Raw genomic sequence first — 19,390 nt, 5'->3', positions numbered from 1 at the left:
ATGAAATCCTGCTGACAACCCCAAAAAGGCTTCTTACAGATATCTCTAATGTATAGAGACAAGGGGCTTGGCGAAGAAAGAAGAGGGAGACTCATACAAAATAAAACCATATTTCTATTGCACACACCATGTTAATTCCAGATTTTGCTCCATAGGTGGAAGAGTAGAGATCAACACTGACTGTGTATTTTCTTTTTTAAGAAAGGACCACGTGGCAAGGTTAAACTCCAAAACTCAGATGTATATTTGAGAAGTTTTATTTCAATACAAGGGGAACTTTGGACCTGTCAAATACTCTGGAGCCATAGGCTCCATATGCTTCTGGAAAGCTGTGAAATAGATGTAGGACAAATGAGACAGAGGTATTTGCCCCCATCTCTCCACCTGATACAAAAATGCATGCAACCGGAATTGCAATTGTGATAGCAAGCTTAGCCTGATCCAACAGCATTTATGCAGGCAGAGTTTCTGAAAGTCAGTCAAAAAGTGCCTGAAAATGAATTCCTTGTAAGTTGCAGGTTTTTTTGCCATGATGATGTAAAAACCTATAATGGCAAATAACTCAGGAATTTTAGTTGCAGTGAAAAATCTGTACAAGAAATTACTTGTATATGTCTCTGCCATCACACAGATCACCACTAACCTAGGCAATGACAGTAGGAGGCACTTTAAACAGAAAAGTGCCTAAGACTAAAAGGCAAATGAAATTTTCAAGTTGTTTGACAACAGAACAGTGACATCATTCACAGCACTTGATCTGTGATGGAAAAGAGTCTCTTCTCAGAAAAAAAAGTGGAGGAAAGTGTTCAGTCATGCCCTGAATCCTTGTTTGATACTACTTAAGCATAGACTCTGTTTTGAAGAAGCCAAGAAAAATAATTGTGATGTGCACAGTGCACTGTTGCTTGACCAAGTATCCCCAGATGTCCCCAGTTATGTAAGGCTGGGTTAAACATACCAACCTTCCCTGGTTGTGACAGACATTAAACCGCTGTGTGTTTCTGCTTCTCGAGAACTCGCTTGGGTACTTCTTTGTGTCGACATCAGTTTTGCAATCTAAATGTTTTTTCCTAGGCTCAGCAGCCATATATATGTTACTCATCAGCTAATAGGGTAGTAGTTTTCAAAGGAAATTTTCATGTAACATTAAATAAACAATCTGATTTCAAAATTTTCTTCGTAGTGATAAACATCACAAAACCCAGTAATTTGATAGTTTTTATAGTTGCAATAGGCAACTATATTGTTGTTTATTTTGAGCTTCTTCCCAATTTTTTTTTCATAATGTAGCTGATCCAACCCCTACTATTTAGTGCAGATGTGCTCTTGACACAGGTTGTCCTCTCTAGGCTTTGCAGAAGATCTTAATATGTTGGGGAAAGATTTTTTTATGATGCTCTAACAAATCTATTTTCTCAAAGCCAATTAACTCCCAACTGCTTCAGGAATGTTTTCTTTTACCATTTCATTCAACAAATGCTAATTCTCAGTCATTAGTTGGGAACCAGTGTACAGGGACCACCTGAGAGAAAGCTGTTCCAGAACACTGGCTGTGAAATTCTTTTTTACATGGTGTAGATAGATTTCATATACCATCTAATTTTAGGCAGGTTTGAGCTATGCTTTAACCTAGTTTTTATGTTATATGTCAGTTTTGTTCTCAGATTGGTCTAGCAGTGTGTATGAGAAATTAATTTTACTACTTTTCATTTGCAATGTGGTTTTATTCTTCTTCTTTAATACCTGATTTTGGCCTAAGTTAAATGAAAATCCCTCATGTACTCGCCCTTCTACAAAAATCTACGCAATTTATTATCAACATTATGTCTCTGTAATCCTTTTCTCTATATTTAACAGGCACTTTTTGTATTAGGGAGATTAATTTACTCATTTGAACACTGACTTTAATAACAGATTGGGCACTCAAACACTGTTAAATCCCTATATTTAAATATATTAATTTTATAGATCTCTATATTATATATTTTAAATCTCTCCCATCATACCAAAAATTGCACTGACACCAGAAAGAAAACTTTTGGACTGTAACATATACTTGGAAGCATATATATCACCTCACTGGTTTTATATTGGGCTTTTTCTCCTGGTAATCTCAAGACATGATGAATTTGAAATCTCAGGTTAAATTCCAGTGCTACTGAGCCATTCTTGCTTTCCTGATGTAACCCCAAACTTGGCCATGGCGTGGGCTCACACACACAGAAAGCACTTCATGGTGTCCCTGCAGACATGCAGAAGATAAGCCGAGGAGTTGTCAGTGGCAACTGTAAGCCTGGCTGTCCAGGGATCACAGAGTATATTCTCTGAGAATCTGATCTTTCATTCACAGTCTGCACACAGCTACAACCTGCAAAACAGCACTAGCCAACTTCCCTATGATTTTGTATGAGATGCAAAGGGAAGGACATCCCTATTCTGTTTAGTTCAGCCTTCAGTTTTCTTAGATACTTCAAGCCTGGGCTACAGTCATTCCTTATTGAATTTTTGTACCACAATCTGTTTTGATAAGTGAAAACCAACTGAGTGAGAAGAAGCTTAGATGAAAATAACTCTGCTTGCTTAGTTTTCCCATGAAGTTGTAGGGAGATTTGGGTGTCGGCAGTTCAAAATGAAAAAGTAAAAGCCTGATTAAAAACTCCATGCTGTCTAGCTTCTCCATACCAGAGTAGGATGGCTTAGTATTCATAAGTATGAAATTTGAATACTTTTTTTTTTTAAAAGACTGGATGATTGCTTGTTGTCTGCCAGCAACTCAATTTTAATTCCTGAGAAAACAACAGTTATAACCAACATAAACTACCGGGGGAGAAGAAAGACTAATAGACTTTGAAGAAAACACATAAAATCAGTATTTCCAATTTTGCAAGCCTGTATTTAACTTGGTGCAAGGTTTGAAGGGAGCACTTTTCTATGCTAATTTGCATGGTTATATCAATGTTAGCAAGATGAAACACCAACATGAAATCTTGCTTACGTGACAGCCAAAGTAATTTACACTTATCTACAGGTTGTACACCAAGGTACAAGTGGGAAGGAATTGTTAAAAGAGCAGCACTTGAATTGATAGCATGAAAATAAGAAAGGGCAAAGCTGCTTGACAGTGAAATCAATTTGGATGTAGAATAATCTGCCCCAAGGGAAGTGGAAAAGCCTAGATAATTTTTTTCACATTTAAAACAAATCTGCTAACCTTAAGTACTGTGGGGAATAACACTGCAGTGCTTGGAGAGAAGGGGGTGGTGAAGGGAGAAGAGCTAAACAACAATCTTCTCCCAGCTCTAACATCTGTGTTTCTGTGATGAGATGCTCACAGACAGACCCAGCATCTCAGACCCAGAGTTGTGCTGCGGTCCAGCGTGGGCTTGGACCTAGCCAAGCTCACTGCAGCCAAATGGGCGGTGTGAAGGTCTTCCTCTCCTTCCTCAAGTCTCCAATTGGAATCAGAAAGTGAATTTGATGTTTGGCAATTTTGTCATAAATGTTCCTCTATGCTGGTCAGTATTTTTTCCTGAAAAGGAATTTCCCACTTGGAGCTGATGTACATCATCAGCTGTGATCCCACTGAAAAATCTTTGTGCGTGTGAACCTATCCCAGTCCTCTTGGTGCAACAACGATGTCAGAAGAGCCACAGAGATCAAAGGTGTGCACTTGGCAAAGATTTGGGACTGTCTGATCACCCAGACCCACAGGTTTTCCTACAGCACACTGTAGGATCCTTATCCACTTGAACTTCATTCCTCAGTAATGATAAGGTATTTTCTTAAATCTTTTTTAGACCTCTTGTCTAAACAAGAGGTTGACTGCTGGTTCTTCTTTAGGTTTTAAAATGAAATTGAGGATTTTGGTCTCTATCCAGTCTTTTGACTTAATTTCACTAACAAATAAAGCTGCAGAATGTGTTGGTTATCTGTGCTATTAAAAAACCACCAAATTGCTCATTTATAACTGTCTTTTGTGGAAACATTCATGCAATCACTTATGCAAGTGCAAACTACTGCATTAAATGGACCACTGCACAAAATAAGTTGCATAAGAACCTTTATTACTCTTACTTTGTTATGGAGTAGTGGAGAAATATTTACAATACCTACATGCCTTCAAAGTGTACTAATGGAAAGATAGCTGGACAAGATAATCTTCTGAACTTCCCTTTTGTGTTAAAGGAAGAGTGACTGGTATAGCAGGCTGAATTATGGCAAGGGTCTGGCTCAGCAGACAAATCATATCAGGCTCTTGGTTTTAATTGAATACATTGATTTATTTAGGCCTTAGAGTTAAAGTTATAATAAATAAAGGCATGGGCAAACAACCCCAAAGTCAGTCTGTAAGAGATTGGTTTGAGGTTTGTTTAGGAGGTGAAGCTCCCACATCTTGCAGTAATTAATCTCACATGACCAGTCTCACAAGCTGGATATCAAGTTAGATGGACTGTGCCAGTTCCTGTGTCCCTGTAACCTTCCAAACATGGTCTCTGAGTCACTAAGGCAATCACTGAGCTGCTTTAGTTTAACTGAGTCAAAATAAAGATGTGACATATAGGCCATGTCTCTTCTGGATGAGTGTTGATGCTAAACTCCACACTTCTGGATCTTTGTGTGGTATCTTACTAGAAGAAAATGTTGTTCTCTTTCTAATTCTTTCACAATATCTACTGCCAATACTACAAATTTTTCTTTTCAACCAATTTTTTAGAAGAAAACCCAAGTAACTTTGGCATTGTCTATAAACACATACAAACTTCCTACCATTTAATTCAGGATATTAGACAGCAAGTTATAAAAATAGACCACGCATGAAGTTCAGCTCAGCACAAATTTCTGCTGGAACAGCTTAGAAGAAAAACAATTAACTCTCAGCTGTAAACTTCTGTGTTTTACCTGTGCTAGCAAATTTTCATTGTGTTATATTTAATCTGTGACTGATTTAAACATTGCACTACATATCTTTATGTCAGTGACTTTCCTAAAAAATTCTCTTACCTAAGCAGGGATGGCACAAAATTCTTGTGGGATAGGAAGTACAGATATAGTCCCTAATATTATGACCACCTAAGAAACAATATTAATCTATAAATAAAACTCCACACAGTTATCAGGATTACAGAAAAAATACAGAAAAAAGTCTGTAAAATCTATAAAAGACATGTGTTTATATTGCTCATTAATTGAAAAATTACTCTTTTAATTTTAATAAGATACCAACAGGCAGAAATACTTTTCCATCATCTGGATAAATTCAATGACAAATACTTTATTTCTCAAATTTTCTAATCCACTTTGCTTACAAATTGCTGGCTGATAGTTAGAATTTGTACTTCTCAATAAAATGAAATATGGAAAACAGACACCGAGATTTTTACTTTAATATTTTCTTTTAATTTTAATTTGAAAGAAATTTTAATTTGAAACAATTTTTTCAAATACTCTACTGGATTTTTCAGAGAAAGCCACAGAAACATATTTCTTCACTTCAGCTGGGTAAAAGTCTCAAATTTTACCTGACAGTTATTTTTTCACAATTTCTAGAACTCATTCACCTGCTTAAAAACCAAGATTCTTTAAGGCATACCAGTTCCCTGCCAGAGCCAATACTGCTACCATGACATAAATTAAAACTGAAGACTCACTTGTTTTCCTTTATTTTTGACTGTACCTGGACCCAACAGGCATTATTGTTAAATTACTGCAAGTCTTTGTGGGGTGTCTTAAGATAACCTGGAACAACAAGAATCCATACAGTTAAATCTTTCTGGCTATGTGCTGTTTTATCACTTGAATTTCATTTGATTACTCCAGCACATGAGTGAAGCAGGTGCTGATGACAGCACTATTTCTAATGTACCTTGGAGAAATGCTGAGCAAAAGGTGTTCAGCTCAAGGGGAATGGTCAGGGCAGCCCAATATTGCAGGCTCAGGTCAATCCAAAAGTGCAGCCAGCATCCACTGCCTGGCACCAGCTCCATCATGAAGTGTGAAGACAGAGCTGTGGAGGATGTGAAAACTCATGATAGAGCAAAGGCAGCTGGACAAATGAGATTCAGACTTTCCTCCTTGTCCTGGCTACAGAGAGGGGGGTGGGCTTTAGTGCTGAGTGTGTGACCAAGTCCTTGTTCTATACCACACACATAATCCCTGGCTTGTGTGGATTCATCAAGAAAAGCTGGGTACCCTTTACTGGCAGTCATCCAGTGGGATTGGCTTATTTGGAGTTTAAATTCCTTCTTGTGTTAAAACCAGCACATTCCATGTGGGAAGAAGTCATCTCCTCCCAGAAACAAGTGGTTCCACAAGCAAGAACAATGCTGAGATCTAATTCTTCCATGACACCCAATGTTACCCTATTTTGGAGATCTTAAAGCTTTTGACAGAACTTAAATCCTACAGAGAGAAAACCATAGAATCATGAAATATCCTGAGTTGGAAGGGACCAACAAGGATTATTGAGTCCAGCTCCTGGCCCTGCACAGAACCATCTCTGAGTCACACCATGTGCCTGAGAGCATTGTCCAAACATTTCTTGAACTCTGTCAGGCTTGGTGCTACGACACTGCTCTGGGGAGCCTGTTCAGTGCCCAGCCCCCCTCTGGGTGAAGAGCCTGTCCCCAGTATCCTACCTAAACCTTCCCTGGCTCAACTTCAGGCCATTCTCTTGGGTCCTGTCACTGGTCACCACACAGAAGAGATCAGTGTCTGTCCCTCCTCTTCCCCTTGTGAGGAAGCTGTAGCCTGGAATGAGGAATCCCCTTTGCCTCTCAGGAATGATGACCCTGTACACTACAGACTGAGTGCTAACGAGCTCTCCAAATCAGCAGCTTTTTGAATGTACTCAGATTGTGGATTTCCCTCTGCTTTTATATTTGTCCCAGTACCAATCACTTTAGGAAATCTGTTCATAGTGTCAAATATCTTTAGAAAAGAAGTGCAAAGAAAAGTTGGTCAAAATCCACTGCATATGTGGAAAATTTTCAGGTTATGGACTACAGAACTGCTTGTCCCCAAAGGTGGGGAACCTTTATACTTAGAATACCGAAGCCTAGTAAATAATTGATGTTAGAAAAAAAATCTTCATTAGGCAGAGAGAGGGCATAGACAGTCTAATACACTGTTATGCTTTTTTCTGTCAGGGATTAAATTGAGATAATTGCTTTTTTCTCTGCATTACTACACCCAGACCTGCCCCAGTAAACCACTAGCACAGACGCTGTACCTGAGAGCAGGGCAGGTGTGACTGCAGCTTCTGCTTCACCACAAAGACAGATAATCAGATTTCCAGAGACACTCATAGAAGAAGAAATAAAAACAGAGTTAAACTGTAGCAGTTCAGCCATTTCTAAGAATGAGGAGAGTGAGGCACTGAAGTAGGCTGTTTGGGAAGAATATGAAAAATCTGTTGTGGCAGGTCTTTAAGCAAATTAGACAAATCTAGTATATAGGAGGAAGTTACAGAAGAAACTCTCAGGGCAGAGACCTGAGGTTCCCAAAGATCAGTTTTGCTCTGTTTTGATGACTAGGGCTGAAAATAGAATCATTTTCTAGAGCATAAATGGTTTGGAAATATGCAGGTTTATTTGTTTGGCTTTCTCCCCTGCCCCCTTAAATACTTAATAAACTGTCAAAATATGTCCTCTGTATCAAGTCCTGTCAGTCACTGGATTTTGACACTTGGAGGAGAGGTGCATTAAATATGCAGAGGGTTTTGTTTACCCCACAATACCAAATTTGCTGTCTCAGTCAGGTTTCACTTTTTCCTTTCCTGCCTCAGTGCAATATTGCTAAAATGTTAATAAAGCAAGGAGATGACCTTACATTTCAGGTATCTGTGGGATCTGTAAATAGAATCTGCCCATAAGAAATATTGTTAAATGCTATCAAACTTCTGACTGTTGTAATAAATTCATTTGGAGGACACTGAAGAGGTGGTGAATGTGATGTAGGTGATCTGACTGGAATCTGAAAAGAACTGTGGATTACAAGTTAAATCAATAGAAAAAACTCTAATGGGTAGTGATGGAGCAGTGTGGTGTGGGTCACAGCCCAGGACCTGCACTGTTGATAAGCAGCAGAGCTGGAAGGGATTTTGGAAGGATGGGGCAGTCCCTTTTCTTGGCAGGCACCTCATCCCTGTTCAGCACCCTGCTGAGCATCCTCACTAGGGCAGGCACCCATCTGGGAATGCTTCCCAGTAAATATGGGCTGAATATCTCCCCACACTCTGACACACACATTAAAAATGGAAATTGTGGGGGACATCATTTTCATTTCATTGGGAAATGAAATAGAGTATTTGTACATAAGACAATATTCTGGAGTCACTGGCCAGATAAGGTGTGAAATGTAAAGGCGTGTGGTATTAAAAAAACTGTTCTCCGTATAAATTAAGTTTTATCTACATTTTTGCTGATATTTCAACACATCTCTGGAAACAGGCAACACCTATAAATATTAGTAAAACTGAGGTGTTGCTAAAAGTCTTTCCAAGAGCTATGATTTCAACTGCAGAATATTTTCAAGAGACAGTCAAGGAAGTCTATGTGATCTGACAAGGAGAAAAGCAAAAGGTGCTATTTTTGTCTTCTGAAAGACCTGTTGTAATTACAACAGTTAAGAAAAAAGCAGATTACTGGCTAATCTCTTTCCCCCTGTAATATTTCTGTCACTTGACATTCTGCTTGATTTACTAAAAAATCTGAAAAGCCCTCAACAACTGCAGGTTTTAGGATTAGAAAAGGAAAGGCTATTTTTGTTCAGTCTGAAGCCCGTGGTAGGGAGAGTTACCAAGAACTGAGTATGCTGTTTTGGGAGATACATAACCCTGTTCACAGCTACTCACATGCTCTGGTCCTTTTGGTGCAAAGGTGAGCATCAGAAGATACCTGGGATATGATCTTGAGTTCAACATAGGATAAAACATACTTTTTAATGACTTTTGTGCTTACATAACTTATTTGGCTTCCTCCAGCAAAAATATCAGACATAAAACTTTGGGCTGCTCCATTTTCCGTTGATTATCCATAGACCAGTGAGCCCCAAGGACTGAGAAAGCAAATGCATGCTTAGGAAATCATAACTATGTTATCTTATCTTAATTTAATTTAATTTAATTTTTTTAATGTTTCCAGTGTCCTGGAAACCCTGTCCTTTGCTGCAGCAGAGAGTGGCTGTAGGGAACCAAAGCAGTGTAGTGGTGGATTTGATGTACCAGCTACCTCCAGTAACAATTAGAAAAAATGCTGAGGTTCACTCCAAGAATTATAAGAATGAAGATAGAGGCTGGATTTGGTCAAGACAATAGAAGCACAATCTTTGCTTGGTGAAATGAAACTGTTTTTAACCATTTTTATATTCTTTTCCTTACTACACAGACGTTACCATCTCTAACTGGTCTGATATCTTTAAAAGTGTGAAGAGGGCCTGGATCCTGGTGACGACTCTGAGCTTGAACAAATAAATTTCTTTGGGTCGGAACAAACAGAACATGAAAGAAAAGTAGCCCTATTGGGTTAAGCCAGAGATCCAGTTAGCCAAGTAGCTTTTTGACACTGTTCAATAACAGATGTTTAAAAGGAAAAGTAGAAGTAATATGATCCTTTCCCTTTTATAACATCTCTTCTTGAAATCAACAATTAATATGTTCTGAGTTACATGACAAAAGTTTGAAAGTTGCATTAGTTTTGCTACTTTTGCTAGTCTACCTAATTCCTTTTCAATTTATTTTTCATGCAATATCCTCTAATAATGAGCATGGGAATTCAATTATGCATTGCATGCAAAGGTACTATCTGTGGCCTTAATTTAAACTTGAGACCAGGAGGTTTCCCTAGAGCTCCCTAATTTTGATTCACATTCCCTGTTTCTGTATCCATCCTGATCTTGTAGACTTTAATTTCACACGGCATGGATTGGAAGAGTCCAATGAAACAAATCTAAAGTCATATAAATATTCTAAATCACATATTTAAGAAGTGTTGCACTAATTTTATAGATGAAGTAACATACAACTTTGGCCTGAAAAAGAGGAACTTTGGGTCTTTGAAAAGATTATCCTTTATTGCTGAGCATTCTTAAACACCTTTTTTTAGTGAGATACAAGGAGCTGTTCAACTACAAATGTCACCCTATCTGTAACACTTTCTTTGCATCTAATCTCCAGATACGGGATTAAAAATGTAGCACAAACAGATGAAAATGCACAAGACTTTGTAAATTCATAGAATAACTAGGCAGTTTCTACTTCAAAATCATAGTTATCTCAAAGAAATTTTGGTATTATCTCAGGAAACCTTTGCTGTAGTTATTAGCTCTTGAACGTGGCCTCTACAGCGGAAGGGCTAGTGAGATGATTCAGGTAAAATTGAAGTAAGCTGCACTTTTACCTGTTCAAAACCCCCAAGGATTCTCTGTATTCAGTTAAGGTTTTTTTGGTTTCTTTGTTTTGTTTTGTTTTTTTTTAATTATTTTTAAATGCTTCCATGCACATCTCCTGGCCAAATTTAGAAATATTCCATGAAAAGATTCTCTCAGTTTCATCTTTAGAGTAAACTAAGACCTTTACACTTGCCCACACAGTCATGAATGTATGAGCCAAAGAAGCCACAGACCCACATAAGCTCACTCCTATCGGAATTTTAGCTTGATTTTGAAACAAAAGCATTTTCCTAGGCCTACTGCAGCACTATTTACCTGGGCTAAATTTCTTCCAAAGTTAAAAAACAAAAGTAAACATGTAAAGTGTGGACTCTTAGACATTTTACACCACTTCTTTTTGGACACTGAAAGACTAAATGGAAATAGTGATACCTTCAATCCACATATATATGTGTGTACTCGAATATCTCATTTCATATGGAAGGTTTGGTCCCAAAAGGCTACAGTTGTCTTGCCCTGTAATTACACAATTTCTTAAACACTGCATCAAACACTGACGTTGAGTGGCTGGAAGATTAATGTTACACTGATGACAAAAATGGAAAAAACAATTTGGGGAATCAAGAGGTAATCAAATTTTTAAAAGAATCACTTGAAAAGGGATCATTAGTTGTAGGAATGAATTATTCCCCTGCGGCTTTGATTATTTATGGGAAATAGACATTTAAGAGGTGATTTAATTGGCAATATAAAATTTATTAACTCTCAAAATAAGTGGCAACATTAATATATAGGGTTGCAGAGAGTGGTCATTTCAAACTAAAAAATGGAATTCTGACTTCAAAAGAAATCCTATGAGATGAATCAGTCTTTTCTTAGTGCATTTTTTATGTATTTTTTACTGAGTTATCTGCAAGTGCAAATAATGTACAGTTCCATGTGCCTTGTAAGTCTGGAAAACTTGTTTCAGTCAATATTCAACAATATTTCAGTCAATATTCAAGCAATAATTCTGCATTTGCATTGAATTCAGGGATCGTTCTGTAGAGCAGTAACAGGGAAGTATTTGCAAGTGTGAAATACTATTTTGCTGGCGTGTGACTTAGGACCCCTATGCTAGGAACTCTGTGTCCATTGGAAGAGGAATTTCTTACCCTGCCAATCTGTCTGAAAAGACAGAATAAGGGAATTATTAGTATTACCATTATGGAGGGAAAATGAAATAAGAAGAGATTAAGAATGAGAATTTCAAACTAGAAAGAAGACCACAGGAACAGCAGGTCTGGAAGGGACTGGCTGAGCCACTTGGTTATTTCACTTGCTAGCACCTACCTATGGTCATGTTCACTCATCACACGGTTTTGGCCCTGCTCTGTTTTCTGCAGACAAGCAGGACTTTTCTCTCATGGCTGCTGAATCTCTGTCTCCTAGTTTGCTCACAGAAGCCCTCAGTTGTAAATTCCAAACATGCCAACTGGACGGGTTTCAAAAATAAATCCCTGCAAATGTCAAGTATTCACTACTGCTACAACTGCAAGCTACACTTCAGCAGAAAAATATACCTTAACAGCCAGGGCTGTAGGCATTTCTCCTGCTGTAATACTTGCCATCCAGATGGCACCAGACAGGATAGTAGCCATCAGCCTAATGAGAACTGCTTATCTGGGCACAATAAAGCAGCTCTGTGAAGTGGCAGCAGCAGGAACCCTGTTCTGTCCAGGCAGCGCTGGAGGAACTGAACTTGCACATTTTGGGTTGTTTGGCCACTGTGTCTGGTGTGAAACACACTTGTGTTCAATGTCTGTCACAACTGTCAAAGCAGAACACCCAAAACCTAATTTTTTCTATCCAGTACTCCTTAGCTTACAACCTTTGTTTGTGATTTAACAGCTTTTGAAGCCAGAGAATTTACACTTCTGGTCCTATTTAATTAAACTGCTATCCATCTGCATTCATTTTTAAAGTCTTTTCTTCTCTATCTATTGTTGAAATAAAATCACAGCTATCATGGAATGCTCTTTATTTTCTTAGGATCTTCCCCTTAGGAGGCACTGTCATTCAGTATTATTGTAAAAAGAATATTTAATTATTCCAAAGATTACATCATACAAATCTCTGATCTACATTTCACTATATTGCAGTTCTTGGTTAAATAAACATTCCTTATGCTGCTAAATTTTTTCTACTCTGGATAAAACAATTGTAAAGTGCAATTTCAAAAAGTTTCAGTATTTACGTACCCCTTTTGCATCAATTACACCGGGTTTCGCATTGAATTTCACTGTCTTCAAACGTGCACGCTCCTTTCTTTCAACTCTGGGGAAAAGAAAACACAAATGAAGAAACACACGTTGATTATAGCAGCATTTTGTATGAGATATTTGATACCTGCTCTCCCAAGACCATCAGCAGCTTACTATACCTAAAGTAAACATTTAAAGCAGATTTCATACATTGAAACGGAGAGGTCACTTCCTCAGCCAGGCAGCAGTTTTCTGGCAAATGCAGGACTGGGTTTGAGGAGTCTTGGATGCCCTGCACCAGCAGAACAGCACTGCCTCTCCACAGACATGAGAGTCTGTGAAAAGCATGCTGGGGACAGATTTACTCTCTGATTTAAGCTGTTCAAAAATCAGGCAACATTTAGAGTTCTATGCTCAGAGGAATGAAACAAGGACATGTCCTTACTCACCTTGATTAATACGGACATTACTGTAAAAGTGATATTATCTACCTTTGCAAAATCATCTACAGAATCTATCATTGGCTGGCTCAAGTAAAAATTCTGATTATCTACATGAAAGTGAAACACTAACCCTATTTAAGACTGATGATTGCTCTAGGAAATCTCTATCGAATCCCACAAAGCTAGCTTATAAGAGACATTAAAATACGTGCCTGCAAATCTCTTGCTTCTAAGCCTGGGTAGTAGGAATTCATAATTTCTGACAATTATTTTCCAAAATACAAACTGTAGCGTTTTGATAGAATGATAATTAACACAACATGTTTGCTTCTGTCTGAGTAGGCTTATATATGCTCTCCTGAAACACAGTGAATGTTGGTTACTATAGCTACAGTTTAAATTTAGATTAAATGCATTTCTCTCTAAGTGTGGAATATTCACATGGAAACAGCTAAGTGCATCTTTCAAACTAAATCTATGTTATTAAAAACACATGAACAGTCTCAAACTTGAACTAGCAGATGAAGTCCCTTGGTAGTACCGGTAAGAAATGAAGACTCGAGGCTGTGTAATTGCCTAAATAGGATTGAGGCTGTGCAATTGCCTAAATAGGATGGATGCCTTCTACGGAAATAATTAGCACAAATGAACACAATATTCTACTTATTAATCTGTCTTAACATTTAAACTCATTCCAGCCCTGCCTAACTTCCTAAAACATCTGCTTTTAACTTAATTTCTTGTTCACTGCATAAAGAAATTTGGAAATTAATCCTGAAGAGTGAATCTTATTTATGGAGTTTGTCATAATTGCTTTAACAGTCATGGAAGGCATCACTGCTTTCTAGAGGCGTAGCAGACAGATGAGAAGCTGCAGAAACATTCTGCATTGCTCTGAGAAGTATTTAAGTAATGCCATTAAGAGCCATTAGTCCTTCAAGCAAACATAACAGCAATGTTCATACATGCTCAGCATGCCTACTGAATGTTCCAAACATTTCATCATCTGGCACTGTATTAAGGGTAGCACACAATGTTGGCTCCCATTAAAATTTGCATGACACCTTCCACAATAAAACTGTTCTCAGTTACTTATAATTTAGCTGAAATGTAAAATTACAAGCTGAAATTTTCTGTTTCTCAGGCTGACTACATTACTGTTGCTGCCTGTGCTGCCTGAACTGTCAGTAAAATGGATCAGCTGTTAGAAAAAGGCAAGGACAGAATAAATGGGTTTGCCCAATTTATAATATCACCTTGAAGTTCTTCAGCTGAGGTGCTTCTATTGCCTTTATGTCTTTGGTCTGGAATTTGCTTTGTGGCAGTGGGTTGCTCTGGTGTTAGGAATATACCTCTCTTTTTCCTGAAGGAATGAGCCTAAATTTCTGAAAAGCTTTAGTTTTACATGCTCTGGAGAACTCTTGGAATTTAGCTTTGGTTCTCCAAAGATTTAGTCTTTGTTGAAATGGTCAGGATGCAGGACTTCAGTGAACTAAGATGTTCTTATCTGAGCTACAGGGACATTTTTGCCATAGACAGAGCTAAAAAGGGAACTAAACTGGTGAAGATAAAAAGTTTTTAATATCTCTTCTTTTAGATTTGTTGATCTAGCTCTTAGAAAAGGCACTACTTAAAGGAACACTAATTCAAACACTTTTACCACTTTTTTGCAGGTTTGTGATTATTTTATTTACAGAAAAATAAATGTGACTGGTGTTTTTTTCCCCAAGAAGAAAGGAGTTTAGGTCCAAAGGGTTATTTGCAGCAGCTGACACTGTGAATGCCTAAACAACATAAGAGGTAAATTCCTTAACAGTGGTTTAGTTGACAGCAGCTGATCATCATTTAAGCATTTTGATCCATTAGCTGAAGAAATTGCTTTTATTAAATAAATGTTTCACTTAACATGGTAACCAGTTTCCAATTCTGCTGGACAAAGCAGGATTATGGGGAGTTGAGCAATAACATGAAGTGAAGGGGAGGACTCCTATCTCCCTGATTTGTAGGGCCCAGACTTGCAACTCTGACTTGCCTGATGTACACATTGCTGCCATGACCCTTTCTAATTATGTATTTGCCTGATAGAGCTATGCCTAAGGGATAAGAAAAGCATGGCTATGATTTCCAAAACAACTTAATGGCTCAGTCCCATTTTCAAAAGTGCCTGAGGGGTCACTGAAACTCAAAGAGGTTTCAAGAGATGTTCAAAGAAACCTACATCCAACATTCAAACATGACTGGAGCTGAAAAGCTCTGAGTCCTGTGTGGAGACAGTATCACCCTAGCACAACTTATGGGGAGTTCACCTCCATTTTCCCACCCACTCTCCATGTTCCCTCACTAGTAAGTTCAAGATTTGAGTTCTTTAGGATACTGTTCTCTTCTTACTCTTCTGAGGAACTTACTAATGGGATGTAACACTCACTACACTGCAATGTCTGTCTGCTTTTGTGTTTCTGGGCACACATAGCTGTTGAAAAAGGGCTTGTGGGATTTTTCAAAATGAAACTTTCAGTTCTTCCTAAGTGCTGCAAACAAGAAAAAAATCAAGTATAACTCAACAAGACATGAACTGTGATCACACACTGCTGGACCACTGGGATTTTTGTCAGTGTCTTCCTAAAAGCACTAATCAGTCTTCACAATGGTGAGGTAGAATATCAAGGGAGAAATGTTTTAATCTTCAATAACAGCATTCATCACTGATGTAGAACATAGATGCAAATTGCAAACTTGTTTCTACAATGAAATATAATGGCAACAGTAGCATAATTTGCACATATTTGGCACTGAGGTGTTTTGCAGGATGAAAGTTGTTTCCAAATCCAGCATGAGTGCTGTAGTGAGGAGAGTTAGCAAATAAAAGAAAGCAATGTAAAATGGATACTTGAAAATGTCTCTTGCCTTGCTTCACCATTTCCAGGTCACCTGCACTATATTTGTTTTGCCTGCCTATCAAGTGAATGATAAGTGAAATTATGTATGCACTATTTATAAGTCAAATATGTGGTCTGAGTTCATAGCTTTTTATTGCTTCCATCCTCTGCAAGATGTGAGATCTGAGCTTACCAAGAGATTCCCATTCTCAAAATTATTTTGGAGCATTCCTGAAGTGGCATTTTTGCACCAAACATGCATTTTTCAGTAGGAGAGAACGTGTTCTGGTTCAGCTCTCCATCTGCAGTGGTTTACTTGTAGAAAGCAGCTCAGCACCTGGTCAGTATTTATGAAGAGGAGACCTAATGACATTAGGAAGTGACTTCTCATAAAATTGTAGCACAACCTTATTCTGTTTAAAAGCTAACAGCTCTTTTCCTTCAGCACAGAAGTTCCACATCATTGTAAGAGCACAGGAAGACATTTATACTTACACATACATACAAATTTCATTCCATATTTAATTTTTCCAATTAGATTAGTGAGTATAAACAGACAAATTATTTTAGACAAAGCTTAGCTGATGTTAAAAAATTTTATCATCTAAGGATTAAAATTTAGAAAGGTAGAAACCATTAAAAATAAAAATCATTTGAGTGGATAAACATGCCCTTCTGCCAAGCTGAGCAGAACAACAAATTTAACTTGGCTTTTCACCCACAGGGACTTCTGTGCTGGGAAAACCTCTTGTTTCTTGTCCTTAAATGTTTGTGAAACATTGGATTTTATGCCCTTCTCCCTCCACTTTGCTCTGAAAGGAGAGCATGGCTTCATGTACTTGTGGGGAGAATGTTGTCTATTTGAGAACACAAGTATCAGGCTGGTATTATTACAGCTGGTAATAACAGAGATACAAGTTGCATAACATTTGGCAGTCAGATGTACTTAAACTACCTGAAAGTGGGTATCTTAGAATGATGTCCGGTCTGACAGCAGTTTTGTGACTGCACATCTGAAGGACAACAGAAAGACTGGTGTAATTATTTCACTGTTTTAAGGCCAAATATTCGTTGGCTGCAGAGGGAGCAGTAGTAAAAGTGGTGAGAATTTATGCTCAGCCATTCTGGGGCAATCTGTGTGGAATCTCAGGCTGCATTCCAGACCCACGGACTCAAGTCAGGCAGATATACACACAGCACAGAAAATACTGAGGCTTGACATTCATGAGGTGGGAGGTTGCTGTTGTGGAGGGCTTGCAATGTAGGAGCTTGTCCCTGTGCAGAGACTCAGCAAAGAAAAAGTGAAAAGAACCGGAGGTGTAAAATCAATGCTACAGCAAATTAAAATCTATTTACTATTGAATTAGTGCATCTGTCTAAGAATGAAATACAATCTTATATATGCATATTGGTTTCATGCATTTTTAAAATTCCCTTTAACTAATGTGAGTGTTTCCATAGGGAGGGAATCTTTGGACATGGGATGCTCAGCTTGCTGCTGCTCTTTTATAGGAAGCTGATTTGTTTTTTAAATGGACAATAAGAAGGGCAATGAGGCAAATAAAAATTCTCATGATCAAAAGCACAGATTATGTGGAAACTCTAATCTAAATCTATCTATATATATCTATCCAAATGTAGAAATAATCCACTGTAAATCTAATTCTGTTTTTCATTCTAGTATAAATAGCAATTTTTGATGATAAGGGAGCACTTCACACATGTAACCATAGTGCCCAGGCAATACTGCAGGCTGCCTGAGACATTGGTACAGGGCAGGTGGTTATGTCCCTTCACCTTGGAGACCCTGCCTGATATAATTGTGCTGTCCCCTTAAAGGTAGCTTGGATAAATCTTTTGGGCAGATGTGGAACCAAGAGAAATTTGTCCTGAAATGTTGATTAATTAATACCATATAATAACTATTTGGTGATGGTTAAACCACAACTGAAGTGGTTTGCAGCCTCTCATGCTGAAGTCCTGTGCTTCCCAACACCAACATGATACAATACCACACCAGCTGTATATCATTGTATTTGGTTTCTACCCAACTAGCTACACAGTCCTATGGTGGAGAACAACAGCTACAGTCAGACAATAAATACACACTGACAAATGAACAAAATGTTGTTTTCAGTTGTAGAAATGGTTGCAATTATATTTAAGAACTGCAGGCTACTTAAAATTTAATTTTCTTTAATCTCCACATAGGTCATTGGCTCACTGCTCTATGAGACTTGGTCCTTGCATGTATCAATGGAAAAACTTGGGGCCGCCCTCACTTCTTTGTGCTGCTTCTTTCAGTAACACCTCTCCAGCTGCAGTGCTGCCCTCCAAAACTCTCTTAAAGCCTGACTTGGCAATTTAACAATAAACAAGGCAAAAAATCCACATGTTGGCAGAAGCACTGAAATCTAATGACAAGAAAGCTTTCAAACTCTATTAAATCACTAAGAGGTAATGTATCCAAAAACCTGGAGAGACTAATGAGTGGCAGCTCCCCTATAATTCTAAATTATGATTCTTTTTGCTGGTATAGCACATAAGTCATAGAGGAGAAAAAGAGTAAGGAGTCTTGATTAATCATTCCTGATTTCTCTAATCAGCTCATGCTAAAATGTCATGGTGTGATGGGCTCTCCTGTAAAAAAATAAACGACCAAAACACATGGAAAGCAATTACAGCAATTACCGTTACACAGCATCTCAAAGAAGAAATATGTCTGTTTATATACATATATATTTGTACACACATATATATAGATAAATATTTGTATATATATGTACACACATACATACATACATATATATACATATATACATATACATATATACACATATATATACATATATATATATACACACACATATATATATATATAAAATTGAAGAGGTCACTGGTTTTCAGAACTATTCCATAATGATTTCACTTATGGGAAATGCAGGAATTGTATCTTAGCTGTTGCTGGACAGAAGCCAAGGGAAGTAGAAGTAAGATAGAAGTAAAGCAGACACCTAAAAGACTCAACCTGGTACTAATAATTCCTGGATCTGTGTAGCCTGTCACTGACCCAAAGTGCAAAAGATAAAGTAATAGTACCACAGGATAGCATTCCACAAGCAGAAAAAAGGAATCTAAACACAAAAGAAAACCCTTCCAAGTATAACCCCACAAAGCCCCCAAGACCCTAAAAAAAAGAACAGAAATGAATTGGGGATTGAAAAATATAAGACAAATATAAAAATTAATTTACAACATCATGGCCAATTTAGCTTGCAGGACAAGTCCAGCAAATAGCTACAGATATTCTTATTTTCCTTCCTTTCTTTCTACCACAATATTTTACTGCAAGATATAACATATATTGTATTATATACAAAGCAATGCCTATAAAATTCCATAAAAAACTTTAAGAGACATGGCATCCTGGAGTCAACAGCTT

The 19,390-nt window shown here is 37.7% G+C and overlaps 1 protein-coding gene across 2 annotated transcripts in view; it reads right to left on the bottom strand.

The window, feature by feature from the left end:
* The window catches only part of DLG2 (discs large MAGUK scaffold protein 2), a 985,470-nt gene that overhangs the window by 29,741 nt on the left and 936,339 nt on the right, over positions 1-19,390 (bottom strand). For both annotated transcript variants that reach the window (XM_053971598.1, XM_053971597.1), the window contains one exon: positions 12,627-12,702. In XM_053971598.1, coding sequence (XP_053827573.1) covers positions 12,627-12,702 — 76 coding nt within the window. The remainder of the gene's footprint in view (positions 1-12,626; positions 12,703-19,390) is intronic.

This window comes from Vidua macroura, chromosome 2 (assembly GCF_024509145.1).
Source record: "Vidua macroura isolate BioBank_ID:100142 chromosome 2, ASM2450914v1, whole genome shotgun sequence".
Taxonomy (NCBI): domain Eukaryota; kingdom Metazoa; phylum Chordata; class Aves; order Passeriformes; family Viduidae; genus Vidua; species Vidua macroura.
The sequence above is the reverse complement of the archived record's forward strand: the minus strand, read 5'-3'. Positions and strand labels throughout refer to the sequence as shown.